This window comes from Sylvia atricapilla, chromosome 6 (assembly GCF_009819655.1).
Source record: "Sylvia atricapilla isolate bSylAtr1 chromosome 6, bSylAtr1.pri, whole genome shotgun sequence".
Lineage (NCBI taxonomy): Eukaryota > Metazoa > Chordata > Aves > Passeriformes > Sylviidae > Sylvia > Sylvia atricapilla.
The window spans coordinates 58,772,098-58,793,576 of NC_089145.1; the positions used below are offsets into that span (position 1 = coordinate 58,772,098).

The window sequence follows — 21,479 nt, forward strand, 5'->3', positions numbered from 1 at the left end:
AATTAACAGAATGTCCTGTCCTCGTTTTATAAATTGTCCTGATTTAGCTGAAGATAATGAAAATAACTGATGCAAGCTAAGGATCTGTCTCTCTGTCTCCTAAAACACACTTATTCCTCATTAGAATGTCAGGAAATACAACTTTTATTTCAGAAATGACCTCATGTTACTCAAGAAAATTTGGAAAAGTTTCAACACAGGCACACTTTGTTACAGGCTTGCAAAGTATTGAAGCTCAAAAAAGCTGTGCTTTGAAACGTTTCTCTTCCTTATTTTTTTGTTTTCTTTTCACTTTGGTGCCCCTTGTTTGAGTTCTATGGAAAAAAAATAGGTAGACTCACTGAATATTTCTGTAATACAGTAGAATGACTAAGCTGAAAGCTAAGATCCTCTTGCCAACTTAATCACTTATCTGCTTATGATCTTTTTCTTATCTGTTTTTTTTTTCCCATTTTATCTTTAGTCAAAAGCTTGTCTAGTATTAAAGTGAACTCTTCTTCATGGTGTTAAGGCTCATCTTATTTCAGCTATAACAGCATAAAGGTGGAATAACATCTGTCATGTCACTAACAGTCTGGCAGAGTGGAAAATTCACTTGTGTGCACTTTACCTTTAGTGGTTTCAAAGAAATATTCTTGAAAAAGTGTTCTACTGAGTAGCAAGGGTTTCAGCATCTCATTAAAGCTAAAGAGCTGTTGAATACTTTTGAGGCAGAAGAACATGAATCATATCCAAGATCAGATCTTTGTTTCCTTGGGGCCAAAATACAATATCTGTGTTCTTTACAGAAATCCAGTTCTGTTAACTATTTTTTTAGTGCAAGAAGCAAAGTTGGCAGCAGCCAGTAGAGTCCATCCATATTTAAGTGGATATACTGAACATGACATAAATACTGATTATTTAGAATAGTATAAAAATTTACCACAGCTGTCTTGGTGAATGAAAGCTGGAAATCCACAAAAAGAGAACTGTATTTTAAAAGGGAACTGTATTTTACTTTCCCACTGAATTAGGGTTTAATATGGGATGCAGATAGAACAATATATGAAGGATGGTATTTTTTTCCTTTGCTTTAACTATAACTACGGTAATTTAAGGTATTGCTAAACACTTTGACAAATACACAATATATTAATAGTCTATGATGGATATGAAATGTCACACCAGGCTTTTTTTTTTTTCACATTCATATTCTGAACATACCTACAGCATGGGAAAAGCATAATAATAGTCAGAACTTTATTATTGCCCAAGGAAAACAGGTAAATTTTCAAAAATCAGAATGTTAGTTCTCTTGGGATTAAAGTTTAAAGCAAAATAACTGGCATGGAGTACTTGCCACTGCATACAGAAATGTAGAAAGGAAATTTGCTAATATTAAATGATATCTCTGTTTGTAGCACCACCACCAGTATACCTATAAGGGGGGGAAAAATGCTTCAGAACAACAATGTAAACTTTACCAAGAGCCATACTTTACATTCATTAAAGCAGAAATTAAAGACAAAGTCCTCTTTAAAAAAATACAACATAATCTGGACACAAGTGAGCTGAGAGTGATGGTACAATTCTGTTTCTCAGTGGGGTTTTTGACTGATAGGGCTTTTTAAGCATCTCTGCACAGGTTGCACACTAACAGCATTTTCCTCTACAGTCTTCCATTTTGTTCAGGTATTTTCCACCCATTTCTATTCATCCACTTCAGATGAATGTGGTGTTTCATGAATCTGGGAGGCTGGGTATGACTGTGGAGAGTTACTTAGCTGGATTTCTGTCTTTGGCTCTTCTGCCAGAGAGAACTATTTCATAAGATGTTGAAGCCTCCACTGTAGGCACGAAAACATGACAAAAAAATCCTACCTAAATCTCATCACCTATCACCCCACCATGCAAAGACATAGAAAATAACTAGAAATCATCTTCTTAACTTAAAAAAAAAAAAAAAAAAAAAAAAAAAAAAAGTAAGAAATGTACTGGAAGGTGAAAACAAATGCCATCAAAAGCCTCTATTTACAAATGGATAAAATCACAAAGATCTTACTACTGCCTGATGATGGCAACATGCCAGAAGACTCTGAAAGCCATCTATTGCCCTCATTCTATATTTGATTACCAAACCCCAATAAAACAACAATAAAGGACCTCTTAATAACAGTGGATTGTATCTCATCAATTAAAGGGTTGTTCTCTAGGCAATTGGCAAACACTTCCCATTCAGCCACCTTTGCTGATTCAAGGCATAGCAGAATTTTCTGTGGTGATTTTTTTCTTTATTGATTTTTTTTTGCACAGATCTTAGTAACAATTGCACATTTAGAAAGTCTGTGATGATTAAGAATAAATATGTGTGGTTTGACCAGGAGAGAGTGGAACGAGGCTCCACGAGCCCTTTGAGGGACACAAAGTCTTTTAAGAGCGCGACACCACACTTCTCTCAGTTCCTGACGTTTTCTTCGGCTCTTTTCAATCCCAAAAGCCTTACAAGCCACGAGGAGAAACGCTGAGTGTCACCAGCATGAAGAGAGCAGTCCTTGAGGCAGGCTGAGGGGTCGAGGAGCCAGCGAGCTCATGATGCTCCTGGAGCAGCTCCTGCATCAGAGCGCGGAGGCGGTGACGGAGTGGCTGCCCTCCCTGGCTGTCTGCATGCCCTTGAAGGCCAGCGAGGCGGGGATGTCACAGCTGTGGGGGGACAGAGGGGTGCCCCCGGCGTGCTGCCAGCCGTGGCTGGCCATGTAGCTGGACGGAGTGGCGCTGTAGGTCACGTAAGGTGACACTTGGGCTGGCGTGGCGTAGGGAGGCATGGCCGGCGCGGACACGAAACTGCTGACGGCTGGGAGGCCATTGGGTGCCTGGAAAGAGAGGGAAGGGAGAAGAATTTCTAAGAGAGGAAGACACATTGGATCTGGCGTAAAATAAGCTGCCCTCAGATGCTGCTGGGGCTTTGTACCAAACTAAGGCCAGCAGGCACATCAAGAGAGAAATCCGTAAGTGTTCCCCTGAATTTCAGGAGCTCAGTCACCCCCTTCTGCTTTGCTTTTAAGCCCAGTTACCCCGCTGTGACCAGTGCTTCACACTTCCCAGCAATCTGTCCCAGACACGGACCACCAGCAGATGTTTAGGGAACACACACCAAGAGCAGGGCAGGATCTGCTGAGCCTGCTGTACACCTGCCTATCTTCCTGCAAGCTGTTGCTTGTGGACTCCTAAAAGCCCATGGCTGCATCTAATGATTGCACTTGAGAGCTACTTGATTACACTTGGAGGGAGTTGTAATGAGTCTCTCATTCGTAATGAGTCTCTCCCTTCTCTCTCACCTTAATGCACTTGGCAATGATTTCCACAGGTTGAAGTAGGTGAGGTGCAGCTTTTACCTACCTTTCCCAAATTCTGCACAGGCTGTTGGTCACTGTTGCAAGCCCTGCTGGGCAGCGCTGGGGCAGTTTAAGCTGTGACCACAGCCATCCCAGGGGCAGGAGAGACAGACCCATCTCTGTGCCTCAGCTCTCCTGGCTCTGAAGGAGGGTGGGCTCAGCCTGAGCTGCCTGGGCAGGTGTGGGCACAGATCAGAAAGCAACATTCCCCAGAGTGAAGAGGTAACAGCGACTGGAGGAGCTGGAACATCTTAAACTCTTTGGTAACTGTTTGTTCAGAGCATGAGTCAGAACTGTAGTAGTAGTATTATTGATGATGTCTTTTAAAAATCTGTTTTCTAGATACTTGGGATTAAAAACTCGCCAAATGTTCTTTGCTCATAGCTTCTCCTGGTTTCCATAGGGCTTCTGTGCACAAAACAATTGCAGGGCTGGGTCCTTTCCTGCAAGCTATTTTCCTAGGTCCTTCTGTAGACTTGAGGGAAGGGTTTCTATTTAAATAGAGGAGGGAGAGTCCTTCAGTCAGCTATGGTATGATTTCACAATTAATGACTCCTTATTTAACTAAAAAAGTATTTGGTGGTTTATTTCACACCCATAAATGTTTCTTCAGCACAACAGGTACAAACCAAGACCGTTTATCTTGCTTAAGTTTCAATTTGGGTAGTGTTTGCTTTAGGATTTGGGGTGGCATTTTTTTCTCAAAAAATGTTTCCTATCTGGATATGAAAGAAGAGTTTTGATTCAGCAAATCCTGTAGCATCATCACATGGTACAACTGGACCCAACCTGAACAGTGCAAATTTAAGAAATGAAGCAGACTTTTACTTCTGCTAAAACTTCACATGGTGTTAACATCTCACTTCTTCAGTTTCTGCCTGGATTGTACCTGCCTGATTTCCAGTATTTACCTTCATAAAGGGCACTGGCCTATTTTCAGGCTCATGAGTTTCCTATCCATGTAGCTCACAGCTCCACTGTCCAGACTATCCTCTCATTGTCATTTGGGAAACAAAGCAGTCATTCTGCTGCACTCCATCAATACAAACCTGTACAGCAATCTAAAGCAGCAGGAGACAACAATGGGGTCCTGGCCACAAGCTTCCAATAGGAATAATAATTAGTACAAAATATACAGCTGCAGCAGCAACGTAATGGTCATTCAAAATCTGTAAATACTTTTTTGAAGCTGAACTTGCCTTATTCTTTTGAAAATCCAAATATGTGATCTGACCAGTAATTTGTATTGCGTGCCCCTTACTGTGACTCAGAACTACACTTTAGCCTCAGCTTTAAATATCAGTGCAACAACACTAATTCATACAAACCTGCAAACAATTGCACTGCGAATCAGCACAATTCTTGAATCACATGGAAAATTATTTCATTGAATTTACTGGAAATAAAAAATTGTGGCCCTAAAAAGCTGCTTTTTCAATGTTCAAACGTGAAACAAGAATGAGCAACTCTGTCTTTTGTAACAAGCACCAACAGAAATCTTTGCACAGGGGCAGTAGAGCCATTGAAGCCAGGTTGTAACTCTGGGTAATCAAGAGCCACAACCCAAACATATTCTGCACAGAGAAGTACAAAAACCCTGAAGGGGTGAGTGCTGGAAGGAAAAAATATATGGGACAAGTCCCTGAAGTCTCATGCCCGTTGAGATAGCAGAAACCTTCAGCTTCTAAACCTCAAAAGAGGTTTTTTGGACTCTGAATCCATTCTGTTCCTGAGCCTGTTCCTCAGGCTTTCCCACTCCCAAGGAGGCTGATACCACACAGTGGGCTCAATGCTATGCCTGGAAGCCCCATTTGAAGTAGGATTCTTCCTGATGAATGCTCATGTTCTGTGAACCCTTAGCTGTGTTTTGGGAAGGATGTGTTAGTAGGTGCAGGGTGGATTTGTGCCAGGAAATGTGCCAACAAGACATCTCTTTGCTGGTCCTCCAGTGTTCCAGCCCATGTCCTAGCCTCCTGTGTCTCCTACAGACAAGGCCCTCAGGGGTTCCTTAGCAATCATAAGCAGATGACTTTGCATGATCTGAGGCAAATCCGAGCTCCTGAACACCTCACGTTAATGCACACACTGTTGATAAATATTTTATCAACTTGCTGATAAATATTTGATCCAATCACACATATGTTCTGTGGCCTTATGACACAAAGTCTTCAAACTCCAATTCATGGAGAAGGCCAGGTTTGGTTTCCTATTGAACTGTACTGTAGGTGCCACTTGGGCTGTTGATAAAACAGATGGAAATTGAATCAAGAGTCACTAAGCTTTTTTACTAAGCTAAAAGAATATTTAAAAGAATACCTATACAGATCTATAGCAAAACAGCCATTTACACACACGCACACACTCGTGCACACACACTCTCTTATTCAAAATGCAGCTGTGAAAACTGTTGTTTTTATAGGCTATTCTGAATGTCAGAAAGATCTTGCCCCAGCTACTGAGGGCAGGACATGGAGACAGTTGTGTAGGGACCACCAGCTGCAACCTGTCAGAGGCCACCAACGCTGTCTGTCATCGCTGCCTCACTGAATTGGTGAATCATCCTTATTTTTGTTGCACTGCTACAAAGCTTTACCACTCAAAACCGTGATTTTTTTACCACTCAGAACCATCTGTGGATGCCATAGATGCTCTCAGGCAAGCAGGCAGCACTTGGATAGGTAGGAACTGGCCCACCACAATTCTGCATCAGGGGAGGTTTGAGCCATACCCACAAAACAGTCAGAGGCTTCCTCTGACTGAATTAAGAGGTGAGGGGATAGAGAAAATCTCACTCTATATGATTTAAAACTATGCTACTCAAAGAAACCCAATCTCACTCTATATGATTTAAAACTATGCTACTCAAACAAACAAATAAACAACCAAACCCCCTAATTTTCATCTCTGACTTTCATCTGTGAAAGACTTGACCTAAATAGTCTTGACACAAGTTTTCACTTCCAAACATCCTTAGATACAAAGTGTAGGTTATCAGAAGGGTTGAATCTTGTCTGTCAATCTGGCACTTTTTACAAACATGACATTCACTTAAAATAAATGGAGGGGATTAAGTTCCATGACCCTGTATATACTGGATGAATAATTCATTCTGCAGTATTTCAATCAGAGGAAATGAACACCAAAATGTAAACATTCATAATTAGGAGTGCAAGAACCCCACGGTGTTTATGGATTTCTAAAACCCTAAGAATTTGTTTTAAGTGCAGAGGTTCTTGAACCTGGTTTTTAAGTTTTATAAATATTTTTTTTCTTAATTTGAACCATCGTTTTTCAAGGGAAATCTAATTTTTTAAAGCAAACAAACAAACATGTAGCTGAACAAGAACCTCTGCTGTGTAAGAGATAAGGGTTCCCATTTGAAAGTGCCTACTTTCTGGCTTCTACAAAGATCAGAGAGAAACTTTTTCTCTCAATTGCTGCTCCTATCAATGTTTTGAGACAACTGATGGAATAAGATTTGCAAATTTTAGAGCTGCGTTTGAAACCTAGAACACATGATCTCTTACCAACTCACAAATTCATTTAAACATGTTCTTGCAAAGATAGCAGCAAAACAAGAGTAATTGGGTCAGGATCACAAGTTGGGTCTGGTGCCTTTCTGCCAAGTTGCTGCTGATCCCTGCCAGTGACAGTAAAAGGAATATTGAGGTGAGAAATTAAAACCAAGGTGGACATGAAGCCTTGCTTTAGGTCACACAAAATGGTGCTGCTGAAAAAAGCAGACTGCACATCTTTTCACCAGCAAAGGAGCTGGTTGAGCAGTTTTAACAGATGGAATCTTTCGTTTTGGTCATCTAGATACAATACTAACTAAAAGACGACTTTTTTGGTCATTGTTTTCAGTCTGTTTGCGTTTTGCAACACAGAGGGAGTGGGTGGATGAAAAGCAAGCCTAGAACTAAGCTACTGTGAGAATGTCTTTGGAATAAGTAATTTCTACTCGTTTCTTGGACTCCTTAAAGTCAGAACAATTCTTCCCCAAACCAGAGGGAACCACCACACACACCTTGATATCTGTTTTGAAGGTTATGCTTGTAAAATGTGTTGTAGAGCTTCAGCCTCCTCTCTCCTTCACGGTAAGAAGACACAAGGGTACAAGCTTTCTGGACAAACTTCCCAGTCAATCCATTGTCAGACAACTATCTCATTTTGGTTTTTCTGCCTTGGTCACAGAAGAACCACAGAAACAAGCAAGCTAGATTTCACTCTCAGTCCTCATGGTATAAATTCTAATTATAGATTGTAGTGAATTGATATTATTTTGTTTCATTGCCTTCCCTAGTTTTCCTTCTCTGACTTTTGCTTCCTAGATATGTGTTCTCTCAGTATTAAAATTAGACCATGTCCTATGTTCTCTTCCCTTGTTGCTTCTAAATGTTTCAGAAAATGACCCAGAATTGTAACATTCAAAATCACAGACCTGTATTTATGTCAGCTATCATTAATTGCAATAATGTAAAGGATCTCATTTCAGTTTTATGCGAATACAAACAAGAGCAGATTTGATGCCACAGGTAGATGCCACCTCAGTTTTATAGTCTGTCTCTGGATCTAAAGTGAGTGTCCAAAACAATGTAAATTATTTTTCTTACCGTTATTATTTACAATTATTTAAATGACTCGGCCGTTATAATATAATAGTTACAATATTTCATTAAATAGTTCATGTATTGCATAGACTAAGAATGTAGGCTTTGTAGAAGCATTCTAAATTACTATTTAAAAAAAAATATTTCTGGAGAAACAGCATAGCCTACGAATTCGAGTTACCTAATCCAGCAGCCTGAATGAGCTTTGACAGTATTCTAAATTACTATTTTTAAAAAAATGTTTCTGGAGAAACAGCATAGCCTATGAATTCGAGTTACCTAATCCAGCAGCATGAATGAGCTTTGACAGTGACTCAGCCCAAAATCCCCTGCTGCAGTCATCAGAAGTTCAGTCTGTGTCACGGCTTAAGGGACACACCTTGGGTGAATAAGGCAGCTCTTTTCTCTTGTATCTCTCAATTCTGACACTGGCTTGGAGGGAATGAATCCTTCCTGTATTGGATCAGCAAGCTGTGCCTTGATCCCACAGCCAGCCCAGAGATACCCTCTCGCTGCTGGCTTTCAACATGAAAACCCCCCCACATTTTCTGGGAATGATGACTCTCCTTCCAAATGGCCAGAAAGCACAGTCAGGAAGAAGCTATTGCAGAAGTGGTGCTTTCCACGGCAAGAAAAAAGCGTAGCAGGGAGTAAAATATCTAGTCCTTTCATCAGAAGGGCGAATTAGCATAAAAATCTAGAGGATCTCTCATTTTTAGTGATGTGCACATAATCAGTTAAAACTATTATGACAGCAAGACGAGGAGCAATCAAACACAAGCTGCAAACATCAAGGAAGCAAACGTGCTAAATCTCCCTTTATAATTGGAGGTTAAATGTGATTTATAAATCAAGCCAACATATGAGATCCCAAGGGAAGAGTAAACAAATTTTCCAAGTAAAACAGCAGCAGCAGGCCTGTAATAGATCATTTAGGGAAAGGGCATCACTAAATGATCTAAGTAATAAAAATTGAGGGAGTTTAGGTTTTAAAATTGATAAAGTTAAGTAATTTTTTTACCAATTGTAGTTACTCAATTAGAGCTAAATTCTGAAGCTGCAATTCAGTGCTGCAGCATCAACAGGAAAAATGACACAACACCACAAATGTTCATTCAGATCAGTGCTCTGCTAAAATGAATGAGCCTACACAAGTAAGTCACAACTACCTAAAGAAGAAGGGTTACAAAAGTGAACACTGAGTAAATTTCCCCAGTTTATGATAACGGTTTTTATTTTAAAAATTTAAGAAAAAAATGAGATTAAATTTCTAAGGTATATCTGAATAACCTAACCAGAGTTAATCCTGTGAATCATGGTTTGCTTTTTATAAGTGCTGGAAAATATTCTTGCAAAAATATTTTCATATTAGACTAAACATCCATATTCTTAGATGAATTAACTTATCTTATTTAACATATTCCTGATTTGATTTTCTATTAATTCCACTGCAATCAGCAGAGAATAAGACTCTGAAAAATTAGGACGCTGACATTAAATAATTTTGATATACAAAAAATAAAATCTTAAACAGAAGACGCAATGTTTCATATGTATGATATTAAGGTATAATATTATATAATATAATATTTACATTTGTTTTCAAGAAAGAGTGAACAGTGATAATACACTGGAACAGAGAGGCTTTTAAAACTAACACATGAGCAAGGAGCTTACAGCTGCTCTGTTGCTCAGCTGAACGGAGTTAATTTCCAAAAGACAGACTTAAAAAAGGGAAAGAGACCTTTCAAGAATGGAGAATTACACTATTTCTCTTTCACTGTAATTTGTGCAAAGCAATGCTGGTATTCTAGCTGAAGCCACAATTAAAATGGACTTATTCACATGCTGGAGTGCTCTAAGATTTCAAACATAGTGAGCTACCCAATCCTATACATTCTCTCTTAAAAAGATGCCGTTTTCTTTACAGCTATTTTTCCCATTATTAAATTCAATGGACAACAATCAATGTGCTGCATAAGAAAATCACACTACTTCCTTCTAAAATGAAATTCAGTCCTTTCATAATGATCAGATCCCATTCCCCATGTTTAATGTGCTTTTTTTATTAACTTAAAGTTGTTTCCTTTACTTATAGCCATCCCCAGCTGCAGTGAATAACACCGAAACCAGATAATATCAATTGAGTGTTTTAACTATAGTTGGGACCTGCATCAAGATCACTCTAAATTATATTTACTTATCCAGTTTTAAATCTCAGCCTCTTCAGGGAAATAAAATCCCAGTTTTGGAAATAGTAATAGTAACTTGAATTTACACACCATCACCAATCCTTTTCTGAAGGAGCCAGGGGCATTTTATGTCTTTTCCAAAGCAAACTACAGCAGAAACAAAAGAAAAGAAAAGGGAAAAAATAATAATAAAAAAAATAATAAAGGAGGGGGGCCAAGGGGAAGAGGAGGGGGAAGAAAAAACCAAAAAAATACCACTCATTCTCTGACACTGAGTAATCTACTACAAAAACAATGAAGCAAAAGAGACGTAGGAGAAAAAGGCATGGTGGATAAAAGGCAGAGAGAGGTTGCTGTAAAACCTAAGCACATTCTGAGGGAAAAGCAGGGAGCAAGAGTTTCCAGTGCTCCTTCAGGTGTCCCATGGGTTTAGGTGGCTTTCACAGTGAAGTGAGATCTACCACAGTACACCAAGCACACACTAATATGTCCACCTAAATGTCTCCAAATGCAGATTATAGTTCAAGGTCTGCACTCCCACTGAATGGTTGCTTCCCTTTCATACACCAGGTTAAGAAGGAGGATATAAATCAAAGTCAGTGCCTTTCCAAGGGAGATACTGGATCTTGGCATATGGTCTACTACTTAACAAACTTCACAACCAGACTGTCAAAGTGGGGCAAAAGCAAATTCTGGTTGCTGTAAGCACAAAGTCTGGTTCTGATGACAAAAACACAACTTAAGTTTTCCATAGACTGATATACTGGGCTTATGAGGACAATAGGAAAGCACAGGGGAAAAAAATCATGTCATATAAGCAAACTCCTTTGAGAAGGAATTAACAACAGATTCCCACAGTTTTAGAACAGATTTGCACAATAATTCCCCCTTGGTATTTTGGCAAAATCTGGAATTGGGCAGGGCACACATGGACACTAAACAATCAAATACACTGGAAGGAACCAACATTTGTTCTTTTCTATGCTGTTGGTTGACACCATAATGTATTATTGAAAGGTTCAATGAAAAATGCCTTCTTACTATTATATTCTTAGCAATATATTGTAATTTCAATATGCTGTCATTTAAATGAAACTGAGGGAGGAGACTTATGGACACAGACACTTCAAAGATATTCTCGATGTCTAGAAGCTAGGCAAATATGGGGTCAAACTGGTAAAGTCCCCAGCTTGTTCTCTTCAGGGACGACCAAAACAGCAGTGTCCTATGTCTAACAAATCTCTGATGCTGCAGAGGCAGTTCCTGGGAAGCTGGTACACTAAGGAGGGTGAACCCACAATCCATCAACTGTTGAATGCCTATGGTTGCTATGACTAGGTGTGTAGGCAATTCCTAAAAGCTGATAAATTGCCACAGCAGACAAACTCAAACACGCTATTCAGTCTTTATATTCTTCCCAATCTACTGCAAGAACCAAGGCTGAACAGGCCAAACCACACCTAACACCCCTGCTCCTGGCACTCTGCTCCCTGGCTGTGATGGGTATCTCTCATCACCCCCACGTTGCAGTCCCTGGTCCTGTTTGTCATGGCAGACCTCCTGGTGGGTTGGGGTCCTTTGAGCAGAAGGTGCTTAGAGTGCAGTTGGAGTGTCATCATACCATTCACTCACCTCTCTGACTTTCTTTATTAGTTTCATCCGGGTGGAGTGCCCTGAAGCCATGTGGGTTGGAGGACAGGGCACTGTGTTTTGGCCGTGGAAGCAGGTGGCCAGTAAGAGGCAGGTCTCACAAATGGGGTTCGAATTGGGTGCCATCCAGATCACCTGGGGAGGAATCGGGTGCATGTAGTGGGATCAGCTCGTCCCCCTCACCCACAACATGCAATGACAAGGAGGCCTAGACCTTGAGCAAGCTGTCTTAGGGGCAATATTCTGATAGCAGCCTGGACAGGAGATCCTAGGGACAGTGACACAGAACCAGGCAGTCTCCAAGCCAAAGTCTGAGCCCCTGCACCAGACTCTGCTAACAATGCTGCTGGGCACTACGGCAGGAAAGCAAATAAACACCTCTCCTTCACAGCTTCACCCCCCTCCTGCCTGGGTATGACTGAGGAGCAGTGTGTCCAGACCTTTGTTATTGATGGATTTTGCACAGACCCACAGCAGGAATCCAACTGCCTGGATCCTGAGTTATAATATAAGATGCCAAATAAGTAATATGCTAATTAATTTTTTCAGTAAAGTATGTATGTAGGAGGACCATGTAACTGGTTGTAATATTTAAGGCTACATTTTAATGTTGTCCCCAAAGAAGTTACCCTGTGTTGTGGGTTCTAAACGCTGAAGATACAGTTACAGAAGCAGGGCCACCAAATATACAGTTCCTTGTTCATCTACAAATGAAAGATCAGGAACTAAATGTTTACACTACCTACATTTTTTCTGTGCAGAATTGCACCTACGTTTTCAAACACTTGCCCTAAAATGGAGCCTTCCCCTTCTGTGCTTGCAGCACACAGAGCTCATGGCCCCATCAGAACGCAGCCAAAGGACAGGAGTGATATCCCAGCAGGGCCAAAAACTCAAGCCCCTAACAGCTGATGGAGTTCTGCTGAGACAGACCTGAGCGAGTTGCTGCTTATGGGTTTTGCCAGGTGTCAGAGGGAGACTTCACTCAAACTACCTTCACAAACCCCTCTGAATTAGGAGGAGCGTTTTCTGCAGCTCCAGTGGGTTTGGGATGAGGCCTCCAAACACTGTACCATTTCCAGGAGCAAGCTTGCTCTTACACCCCCCCAGTTACAAGATTTTTCCCATTAATGAGTATCAGCTCCCTTTGGCAATATGCACATCTGCTTCCTGCAACACACACAGAAAGTCGTTCTGAAAAGAAATTATTTCCAAGCTATTTGCCTCTCAGCAAATCATACAGACATATGTCAAGCCTTCTTCATTCTCATCCATGTGTAAATACAGACCACAACTTTTTTTTTTTCCAGTTTGAACATCCATGATATTAGTCCAGCAAGTCACAAGCAGCAGATGTCTGAGATGTCCATTTTGAATACATGTTTATTAAGTGTTTTGATGTCAAATGCAGGTTACAAATGTGTTCATATTGCAGTCATTTCGGCTATTTTTTTTTCTTAATGCAGTAGGCAGTATAAACTGTGCAATCCAAAAGAAAATACTCAGAATATTCATCCTTTGTAACAATAGCATAACTGTCTGTTGAAGCACCTGAACACCACACTCAATGTACCTCCCTGAATAAATAAGGCAATACAACTGAGCTCTGTACGAAATGTGTATGGCACAAAACCCTCAGAAAAATCTATTTTCCCCTTCAGTTTCTCTGATTCACACTCACCCAGTTTGAAAGCCATATGACAAACCTGTGAGTGTGATACACCAGGAAAAATTGTGCAATTGCTTACGTATAAATGACAATCTGGGACATCAGGTAGTTAAACCTGAATAGAAACTTGACAAGGCATCTTTTTGGTTTCCTGTGGAATGTTTTGTACAGAATCACAGGCTGAGCTTTCAACTCCCAAAACCCAAATATGAACGACATTGCAAACAAAAGCCCCAGGAAAGACACAATACATAAAATGAAAAATGTTCTACATCCAGAGGTTCAGTTTCATGTTAAACTAGTGTGACTGCATATCGTCAAGGCAAAAATGTGAAGTCTTCCTGCCTTTTTTGTGGGTGAATTCCCACTGATGTATGGGACAAAGGCTGAAATGTAGCCATTGGAATTGATTGGAGAGGTCAGCCTTGGCTGCTGCCTGACAAGTCTGGGATGTCAGTAGGAGTTTTACCTAAAAAACCTACAGTATCCTGTGCCTTAAAACAAATATATCTCATTCAAAATACGTGATCAAATAAATACATTATAAAAGTACACAAGACCATGTTCTTTGGTCTCAGTTTTTCTGATCTTTCTCACACAGAGGGATTTTCCAGGGGACTTCTTGAGAAGCAAAGTGTTATCTTCCATGAGTAAGGCAGGGGAAAAAGTCTTTCACTTGCCTAGGAATTGTGGAGCTATTTGCAAGCTATGGACAGGTGAACTTTGGATGTTGATGATGCTTAAATACATAGATGATATTTGTTGGAAAATGCAGAATTACCTATCACTCACACAAAATCCATTGTTAATGTGCTTCAGAGCACATTTCCTCTGCTCCTGTTGTGAAATTGGGAAGCCTGAGTTAAACATCCTCACTTGATTTCCTCCTCTTGTGGGCACCTCTGATTTTGTTAATACAAACATAAAACTGGAATATCACAGAACAGTCACTTCTCCAGGGGAAATCTGATTTCTGCCTCCTTAAGACCCTTAAGAGCTTTTGTAAGGAGTTTTGCCCAAAAGAGATAAGGAAATAGCATTTACCCCAAAATACAACGACAGAGCCTATTTCATCATAGTCCTTCTGGCTTATTATGTCTGAGACTTCCCCATTTTCTCCCCATTCCAGACACCACTCTGCTAGATTTACAAATGAACCAACATTCTCTCATGTGTCCTGCTCATCTCTTTGCACCCAAAACCATACACATTGCAAGAGACCATGGATCCCGTGATGTCAGAGAATTTTGTCTTTACTGTCACAGACACAGACTGTCACTCCAGACTCACTGCACTTCAGAAAAAACCCAGTAAGTCAGTGCTGTGTGCAGCAGGAATTTGGTTCATAAACTTCACTTCATACAGCCTGGAATAAATATTTTGGCAAAAGGAACCTGGCAAAAACTGCAAATAATCACATTTTCCCATCCTTATTTAGCGTGATTTTTTTTAACACATTGTAAATTAGCAAGGTAATGAACTTGTGACAGACAAAGCAATTAATGCACATTAAAATTAATTCTCTGGATAGTATATGAATAGACTGCTCTATGTGTTGGAACTTTCCAAAGCCAAATTCTGTTTACCTATATTATCACAGGGAAGAAGCTGGGAAGAACCTCCTCTATATCTTCTTTTAGAGGGCAGGGTTCTGAACATGTTTTTTCTGCCCTTTGAAGCTCACTAAACAATTAATTGGGATAAATTAACTCAATTTTATTCATAGCAATTTTCTCAAATTTTAGATAGTACCTAAGTTGAAATAACATTTATCAGGTGATCTTTCAGATTGAACAAAACTTTAAAGTATAACTGGTATTGACAATAGAACAGTGATATATTATGAAGATGAAATCATAAATATTGAAAGTTAAAAAAAAAAAAAAAAAAAAAAAAAAAAAAGGTAAAAAATAGTTTCCAAACCAGCATTGAAAATAACCCAATTTATAAAACACTATTTCTCAACACATCTGTTGAAGTAAATGAGATCCATCAGAGGCCATGGTTTATAGCCTATGAACGAGATCCTGTGAATATTTCAGCAGGATTGTGTGCAGAAGGCCCAGCCTGGAACCTAAGACAATGAAGCCACAGTACAGTTGCCCTGACAGAATCGTGACAAACTATATCTATTATTTTTTAGCAAGCCTTATAGCGCTTATTTTAGTCTTTAAAGAAAATTGTAGAAGGAGAAGTAATGCTAAATCTAAGTCTAATTCTATCTTTTACCATACAATCATGGCTACACTACAGCGCACATAGTTTGTGATACGAAATGAACATCATCATAATAATGGGATAATAGAAAAACAAAACAAATAGGACAGCACTGAGGGTGGCATATTGTTTAAAAAGCAATATATGTAATGAAGAAGCTGTTCACTGTCGGGATCTACAGCATTTCCCACTCTGCAAGCATTGCCGCAGTTTGTGCTCCGCATCTTGAATGTGAAAGGGTCTGATTCAGCTACTCTCACCCTCAAACACGAGCTACAAAAGTCTCCTCTACATGGATCTAAAACCAGACACAGAACTCAGAAAATATGTCCAAAATCTCTGTCTTTGAACGGGGAAAATGCTAAACAGCGACTGTGGGTTTTTTTCGACTTGGTTCTAAGCACAACAAATGCGTGGCCGGGAAGTCAGTGTGTCTGAGAGACCTCTGATGCATTCAGAAATGTTTCCATCACACGGAAAAAATGTTTTCAAAACCTGCGCTTTCCCAACGAGCAACAGTCGAGCCTTTTATAGCTTTTTCTCCTGGCACGGGACTTGATTAGCAAGTACAAAGATTCAGGCAGAGATTTATTAAGTAACAGTTATATTGTGTTGTAATTAAAACGTAGGAAATTCGCCGTCTACTTAAGCGTTTAAAAATGCTTAATGTAGGAAGCAATTACACCTCATTTTCAAATTATTCCCCTGCCTACAGAGCACGCTGCGGACAGAGTGAAAGGCGGCTGTAGGGGCAGAGGCGGCGGCGGGATGTGCCCGCTGGCCCGGGGCTCGGTGGCGGCGGCTCTCAGCGCCCCGGGGCAGCGACAGCCGCGGGATGCCATCGCTGCCGCCCCTCCTGCCCTCGGCTGGCCGGAGCAAAGCGGGCTGCGGGTGCTGGACCCTCGGCTGCCGGGCCGGGGGAGGGAGAGGAGAGAGGAGCCAAGAGAGGCAGGATTTTCCCCGCCCGTCTTCGCAAAGCAAAACCGAGGGAAGTCCGGCACCGGCTCCGAAGCGAGGAGGGTAGCCCGAGGCAGAGCTCAGGAGCTCTGAGCATCACCGCCCGCCCCCCGCCTCTCTCTTTACCTGGCTGTACTTGGCCTCCTGCTCGAGGGAGCTCTTCTCCAACCCGTTCACGGCGTGCTGGGCCGGCGGGTGGAAGCTATTGCGGCCCAAGCTGCTCCATTCCTCCACCTTGGGGCTGGGGTAAGGCGAGGTGTCGTTCACTGCTGGAAAACAAAGGAGCGGGAGACAGGGAGTTAGAGGACTGGGAGATGGAGATGGCTTTGCTTCGGGCTGGAGACGGCTCCCTGTCCCCGCGGGAGGCAGTCTGTGGGGCAGAGCTAAGGGGAAGCCGCTGAAGCTCCTGGAAGCTCTTTGAGAGGGTGATTCGGGGGCAAAAAGGAGTCGGCTCCCTGCGTGAAACGTGTGACAGAGAGCAGCAAGTGAGCCCAGAGCTGGGTCGCTTGTCCCCACGTCCCCGCACGGGCAGGACGGAGCTGCCGCCGGGCACTTGTCCCCCAGGATCTCCTACGGGGAATTTGCGACAACCTCTGTGTGTGTGTGTATCTGTGAGTCACAGGAGAAACGATACCCCGTGTTACAAACAGACCCGACACGCCTGCACATGAACTGGGCTCCAAACCCTTTTTTTGGGAGAAAAAGAAAACGAAACACCAAAGTAAATAAATAAATAAATAAATATTTTAAATAGAGGAATAAAATGAAGAAGATAAGAAAGCGAGGAGGAAAAGAGATAACAGTCCTATTATTTACAAGCCTATCAGCCTCGCCATGGGCACATCGGGATGTTTTGCAGAGAAATTCCTCGAACGGCCAAATTCCCGCACCGGGGAGCCAGGGGAGGGGTAGGGGAGCCTAACCCGGCTCCGGCCGCATGGCAGCTACGGGGACTTTCCTGCCACACCACCTCGCTCGGCCCCTCGCCGTGCTGGGGAAAGGCACAAATCTGAAGTTGTCTTAAGAAATTGAGCTCCCTCGGTGAGCGCCCTTTTCTGCTGATCTCACACTTTCCCATGAATAGGGGCTTCCTTTCCGTGTCAGCAAGGTCAGTTTATCCTATAAATCAAGGGCGAACAGCCCCCATCTGCGGCAGCGGCCACTCGGCAGCCCCGAGCCTCTGACGGGAAGGCGAGGGGGGAGATTTCACACTGCAAAAAAATAAAGATGTGTGTCGCTGCGGGGGCCGAGGGAGACGGGGCAGATAGCGAGGCACCCGGCAGCACCGTCAGAGGCCTGCCTGCCAATGTGGTGTTAATAAAGAAGGAACTCACTTAAAAAAAAAAAAAAAAAAAAAAAAAAAAAAAAAAAAAAATTCTCGTGCGATTGTAATGTTCTCATTCTTTTTAATGTTCATTGCCAACACTACCTCTAGATTGCCTCAGAGATTGCCGGGCGTGTATTTGTTAAAGTCGATCCAGAAAAAAAAGCACATTTGTTTGTGCCAGTGAGGACAAGGATAAAGCTTATATCGTGAAAGGCAAAGAAGAACAAACTTGCATTTTTTGCATATATGCATATAAGTAAAATATACTTGTGCGTGCGTATGTGTTGCTTGAAAAAAATACCACTTTTCTGATGAAACAAGAAGAAAATTATTCTGCAATTTCTAGAGGATCATTTTGCATCTGAAATGCTGCTATAACTGGATTGCTGGTGTTAAAAAGGCAGCGAAAAAACAGACATCACAGCTCCCACCTCGCCACTAATACTGAGAGAAGAGTGGGACACACAAATCCCCGTAAGCAAAGGCTATTTTGGATTGTTGTTTTCAGTGACACTTTAAGTAACGCTTTCACTGTTAGTTCACTGGCAGAGTCCGAAATGGAAAAAATGTCCCTTGCTAGCGAGCGGCAGGACGACGCGACGCAGTTTCCAGGCGGAGGAACAGAAAGAATGTGAAAGGGATAAAAGGTGAATCTTGGGCCTTTGGTTTTCCTAGACCACCGCTTCGGAGGAAAATACAGCATCAGAATGAAAGCAATTAGATGACATTTGAACTTCCTGCCGAAGCAAATTTGGCCTGATTGCGAAAACTAGAGAAAATGGATTTTCTCAGTAATGCCAAGACGGCGGCCGTGACCGGAGAGCGGCAGCGAGCCTCTGTCGGGACCGGGACCGGGCCCGGGCCGCTCCCTCCGGCCAGGATCGCCACTTCCCTGGTCAGAGAGGGGATGGGTCGATGGCTCCTGTTTGCTGATCCGCCCGCAGCCCACCCAGACCCTTCTGTCTGCCCCCGTTCCGAGGCGCATCCTCCAGGAAGCTCAGTGCCCTGCCCTCGCTGGCGAAAACGCGAGGAGGGGTTCCCGAATCAAACAGCTAAACCACCTTCCGACCCTCGGAGAGGAAAGAACCCAGGAGCAGAGGATGAACCCCTCCGGCCCTGTTTGGCTGCCTCTATTTCCCCGGCTCCCCGCCACTGCTCACCTTGGTCTGTGATGGAGCGGATCCCCAGGATGTCCGTGACCGAGTGAGAGGACGGCCACGTCCTGGGCATGGCCATGGTGCTGGGGATGGCCGGCACGCCGGGAGGGGTGGACACCTTGGCTCCTGCAGCAGCGATGGGGTTGGGGTACGGGTAGATATGGTTGTAGGGCAGAGCAGGCTGTGGGGGTGGCTGGTGCTGCTTGTACGACTCGTAGTGACTCTGCTGAGACAGGTTCCCGATTTTGTTCCGGAGGATGCGGCTGATAGAGCTGACCGACGGCACGTTGTACTTGTCGCACACGCCATCGGCCAGCAGGCGATCCCGGATCTCCCAGGCGAAGATGCCCGGGTCCCTTTGTTTGTAGGTCCGGATATGTTTTACCACGGTGGGGGTGGTGACCCGAGGCTTGCTGCCGCCGATAGCCCCCGGGAGGATGGAGCCGGTCTCGTTGTAGCGAGCCAGGATTTTGCTGACACAGCCGTGGGAAACGCGGAGCTGCCGGCTGATGTCACACGGCCTGATACCCAGTTGCGCCAGTTCCACAATCCGCAGCCTGATGGCATTGGGCAGGGGTCTCCCGTTGACAAACACCCCCCCGAGCTGGTTCACTTCCCCGAAGGCAGGTTCTGCAAGCAAAATGCACAAACACAGCCGTCGGACACGGCGGACGGCACAGAAGGGGGCGTCTGAGGTGCTCCTCATCACAGACAGATGTCACCGAGCGGGACTCCCCCCCGGCCACTCCACGCACGCTTCTTTACAAGCGCGGGATGCCCACGAGACTGAAGGAAGGAAAGGGGAAGGAGGAAGTGAGAGGGAAAAAAGGAAAGAAGGGGAAAGAAAAAAAAAAAAAATAAAGATGAGGGGGGGAGAGAGAGAACGAAATAAAGAAAAGAAAGAAAATCCGTGGCAACAAATGTCGGAGCTCTCTGGACTGTGCATCAAGCATATTCCCAAAAATAAGCACATTCCACAGATGAAAAACGAGATCAGCCCAACAGACAAGTCGGCTTTATTGCCACAGGAAAAAGGAACGCGAAGAAAACAAAAAGAAAAGAAAAACATCTTCTAAGACGTGGGGGAGGGGGAGGAAGGAAAAGTAGTTGAGGAAATTCTTTTACATCTTGGGAGAGACGAGGGCAGCGCGCGGCTTCTGAGTCGGGACGAACTTTTTAAAGACCGTCCCCGGTGCTGTTAGCGCCTTTCGCTTAACAGCACGATTACACTGGGCTGTAAAACAAGCGTGTTAAAATGTTAACTGCTACGATCGGTGTCAGGAATAATATACAACGTGTCACGGGCTCCAGCCATCCGCTCGGCTGCGATCCTGTCTCGCACTCGCCTAATAACACTAATAACAAGCCGATTAGTCATTAGCTCGCTCTCTCCCCTGCTCCTGACCCTCAACATGTTCTTACAACTTGTAGGAACACGAGCAAAGTCAATAAGGGAGCCGCGGCGGCGGCAGATGACTGCGCACGGGCGCTCCCCCTCTCTTGACAGCACTTGAACCCTCCTGCGGCTCCCGGCCACTTACCCATTCCTCTGAGCGGGGCACCTCGAGGCCGGCCCTAAATCCCAGCGGATCCCCGTGCCCGGGAACCGACTCCCGGCCTCCTGCGCTCCCGGCCTCACCGGCCCCCGAGCCTCTCCGAGCTCCGCTGAGGAGGCACCGACAGCGCGAAGAAGAAGAAAAGAACTACAAGGAAATCTACATCCCGACGAGAGAGCCTTGACTTCTGCATTTCAACCTCAGGGCAGCGTGGGCAGGGCCGGGCTGGGCAGGGCCCGCGGCCCACCGCCCCCCCCGAGCCCGCCCCTGGGGCGGCCCCAGGCCGCAGCCGCCCTGCCAGTGGCCAGGGGAGATGACGGACAGCGCGGCCTTCGCGGCCCTTCCGCCGCCGCGCAGCGCGCCCCGCACCTGGGCCCGGCCGGGACGGCGGCTCCGCACCTGCGGCGGTGAGTTGTGCCGGCTCGGGGCGGAGCGGAGCGGAGCTGAGCGGGGCAGGGCCGCCGGGGACCGGGGTATAGGCAGGCAGCTCCTCGGGGCCGCGGCACGGTCAGCGGGCGAGGCAGCGCCGCCCTTTCTGGCCCTTTTCCCGAGCTAAGCAGCCGGGAAAAGGGGGCTTCGAGCCCGGCAGAGCGGTTCCCCCTTTCCCCTTTCGGCACACGCGCGCGCGGTTTCCCCGAGTTGAGAGAAGTTTCTTCGCGGGTTTGATCGCCTCGTTATAAATAAAGCATCTTTCGCTAACGAATGGTTCGCGGGCGCTGTACAAGAGGACTGTGAGCCATGAGAGTTGAGTCGTTTTTGGTGAAAATCACCAA

At 43.9% G+C, this 21,479-nt stretch overlaps 1 protein-coding gene across 1 annotated transcript; it reads right to left on the reverse strand.

The window, feature by feature from the left end:
• Positions 1 to 1,147: 1,147 nt before the first annotated feature.
• Positions 1,148 to 20,800, reverse strand: PAX9 (paired box 9). Its single transcript, XM_066322091.1, has 4 exons — positions 20,692 to 20,800; positions 19,154 to 19,780; positions 16,793 to 16,935; positions 1,148 to 2,849 (listed from the first exon to the last, which is right to left on the reverse strand). The coding sequence occupies exons 1-4, from the start codon at positions 20,693 to 20,695 to the stop codon at positions 2,595 to 2,597; spliced, it is 1,029 nt and encodes a 342-aa protein (XP_066178188.1). The 5' UTR covers positions 20,696 to 20,800; the 3' UTR covers positions 1,148 to 2,594.
• Between the last annotated feature and the right edge of the window lie 679 nt (positions 20,801 to 21,479).

What these genes read in the sequence shown, in the direction of transcription:
- PAX9 (XM_066322091.1), bottom strand. An exon ending in CCGCTCCATCACAGACCAAG is followed by an intron (nt 16,936 to 19,153) that starts GTGAGCAGTGGC and finishes TTTGTTTTCCAG; the next exon opens with CAGTGAACGACACCTCGCCT. An exon ending in AGGAGGCCAAGTACAGCCAG is followed by an intron (nt 2,850 to 16,792) that starts GTAAAGAGAGAG and finishes CTCTCTTTCCAG; the next exon opens with GCACCCAATGGCCTCCCAGC.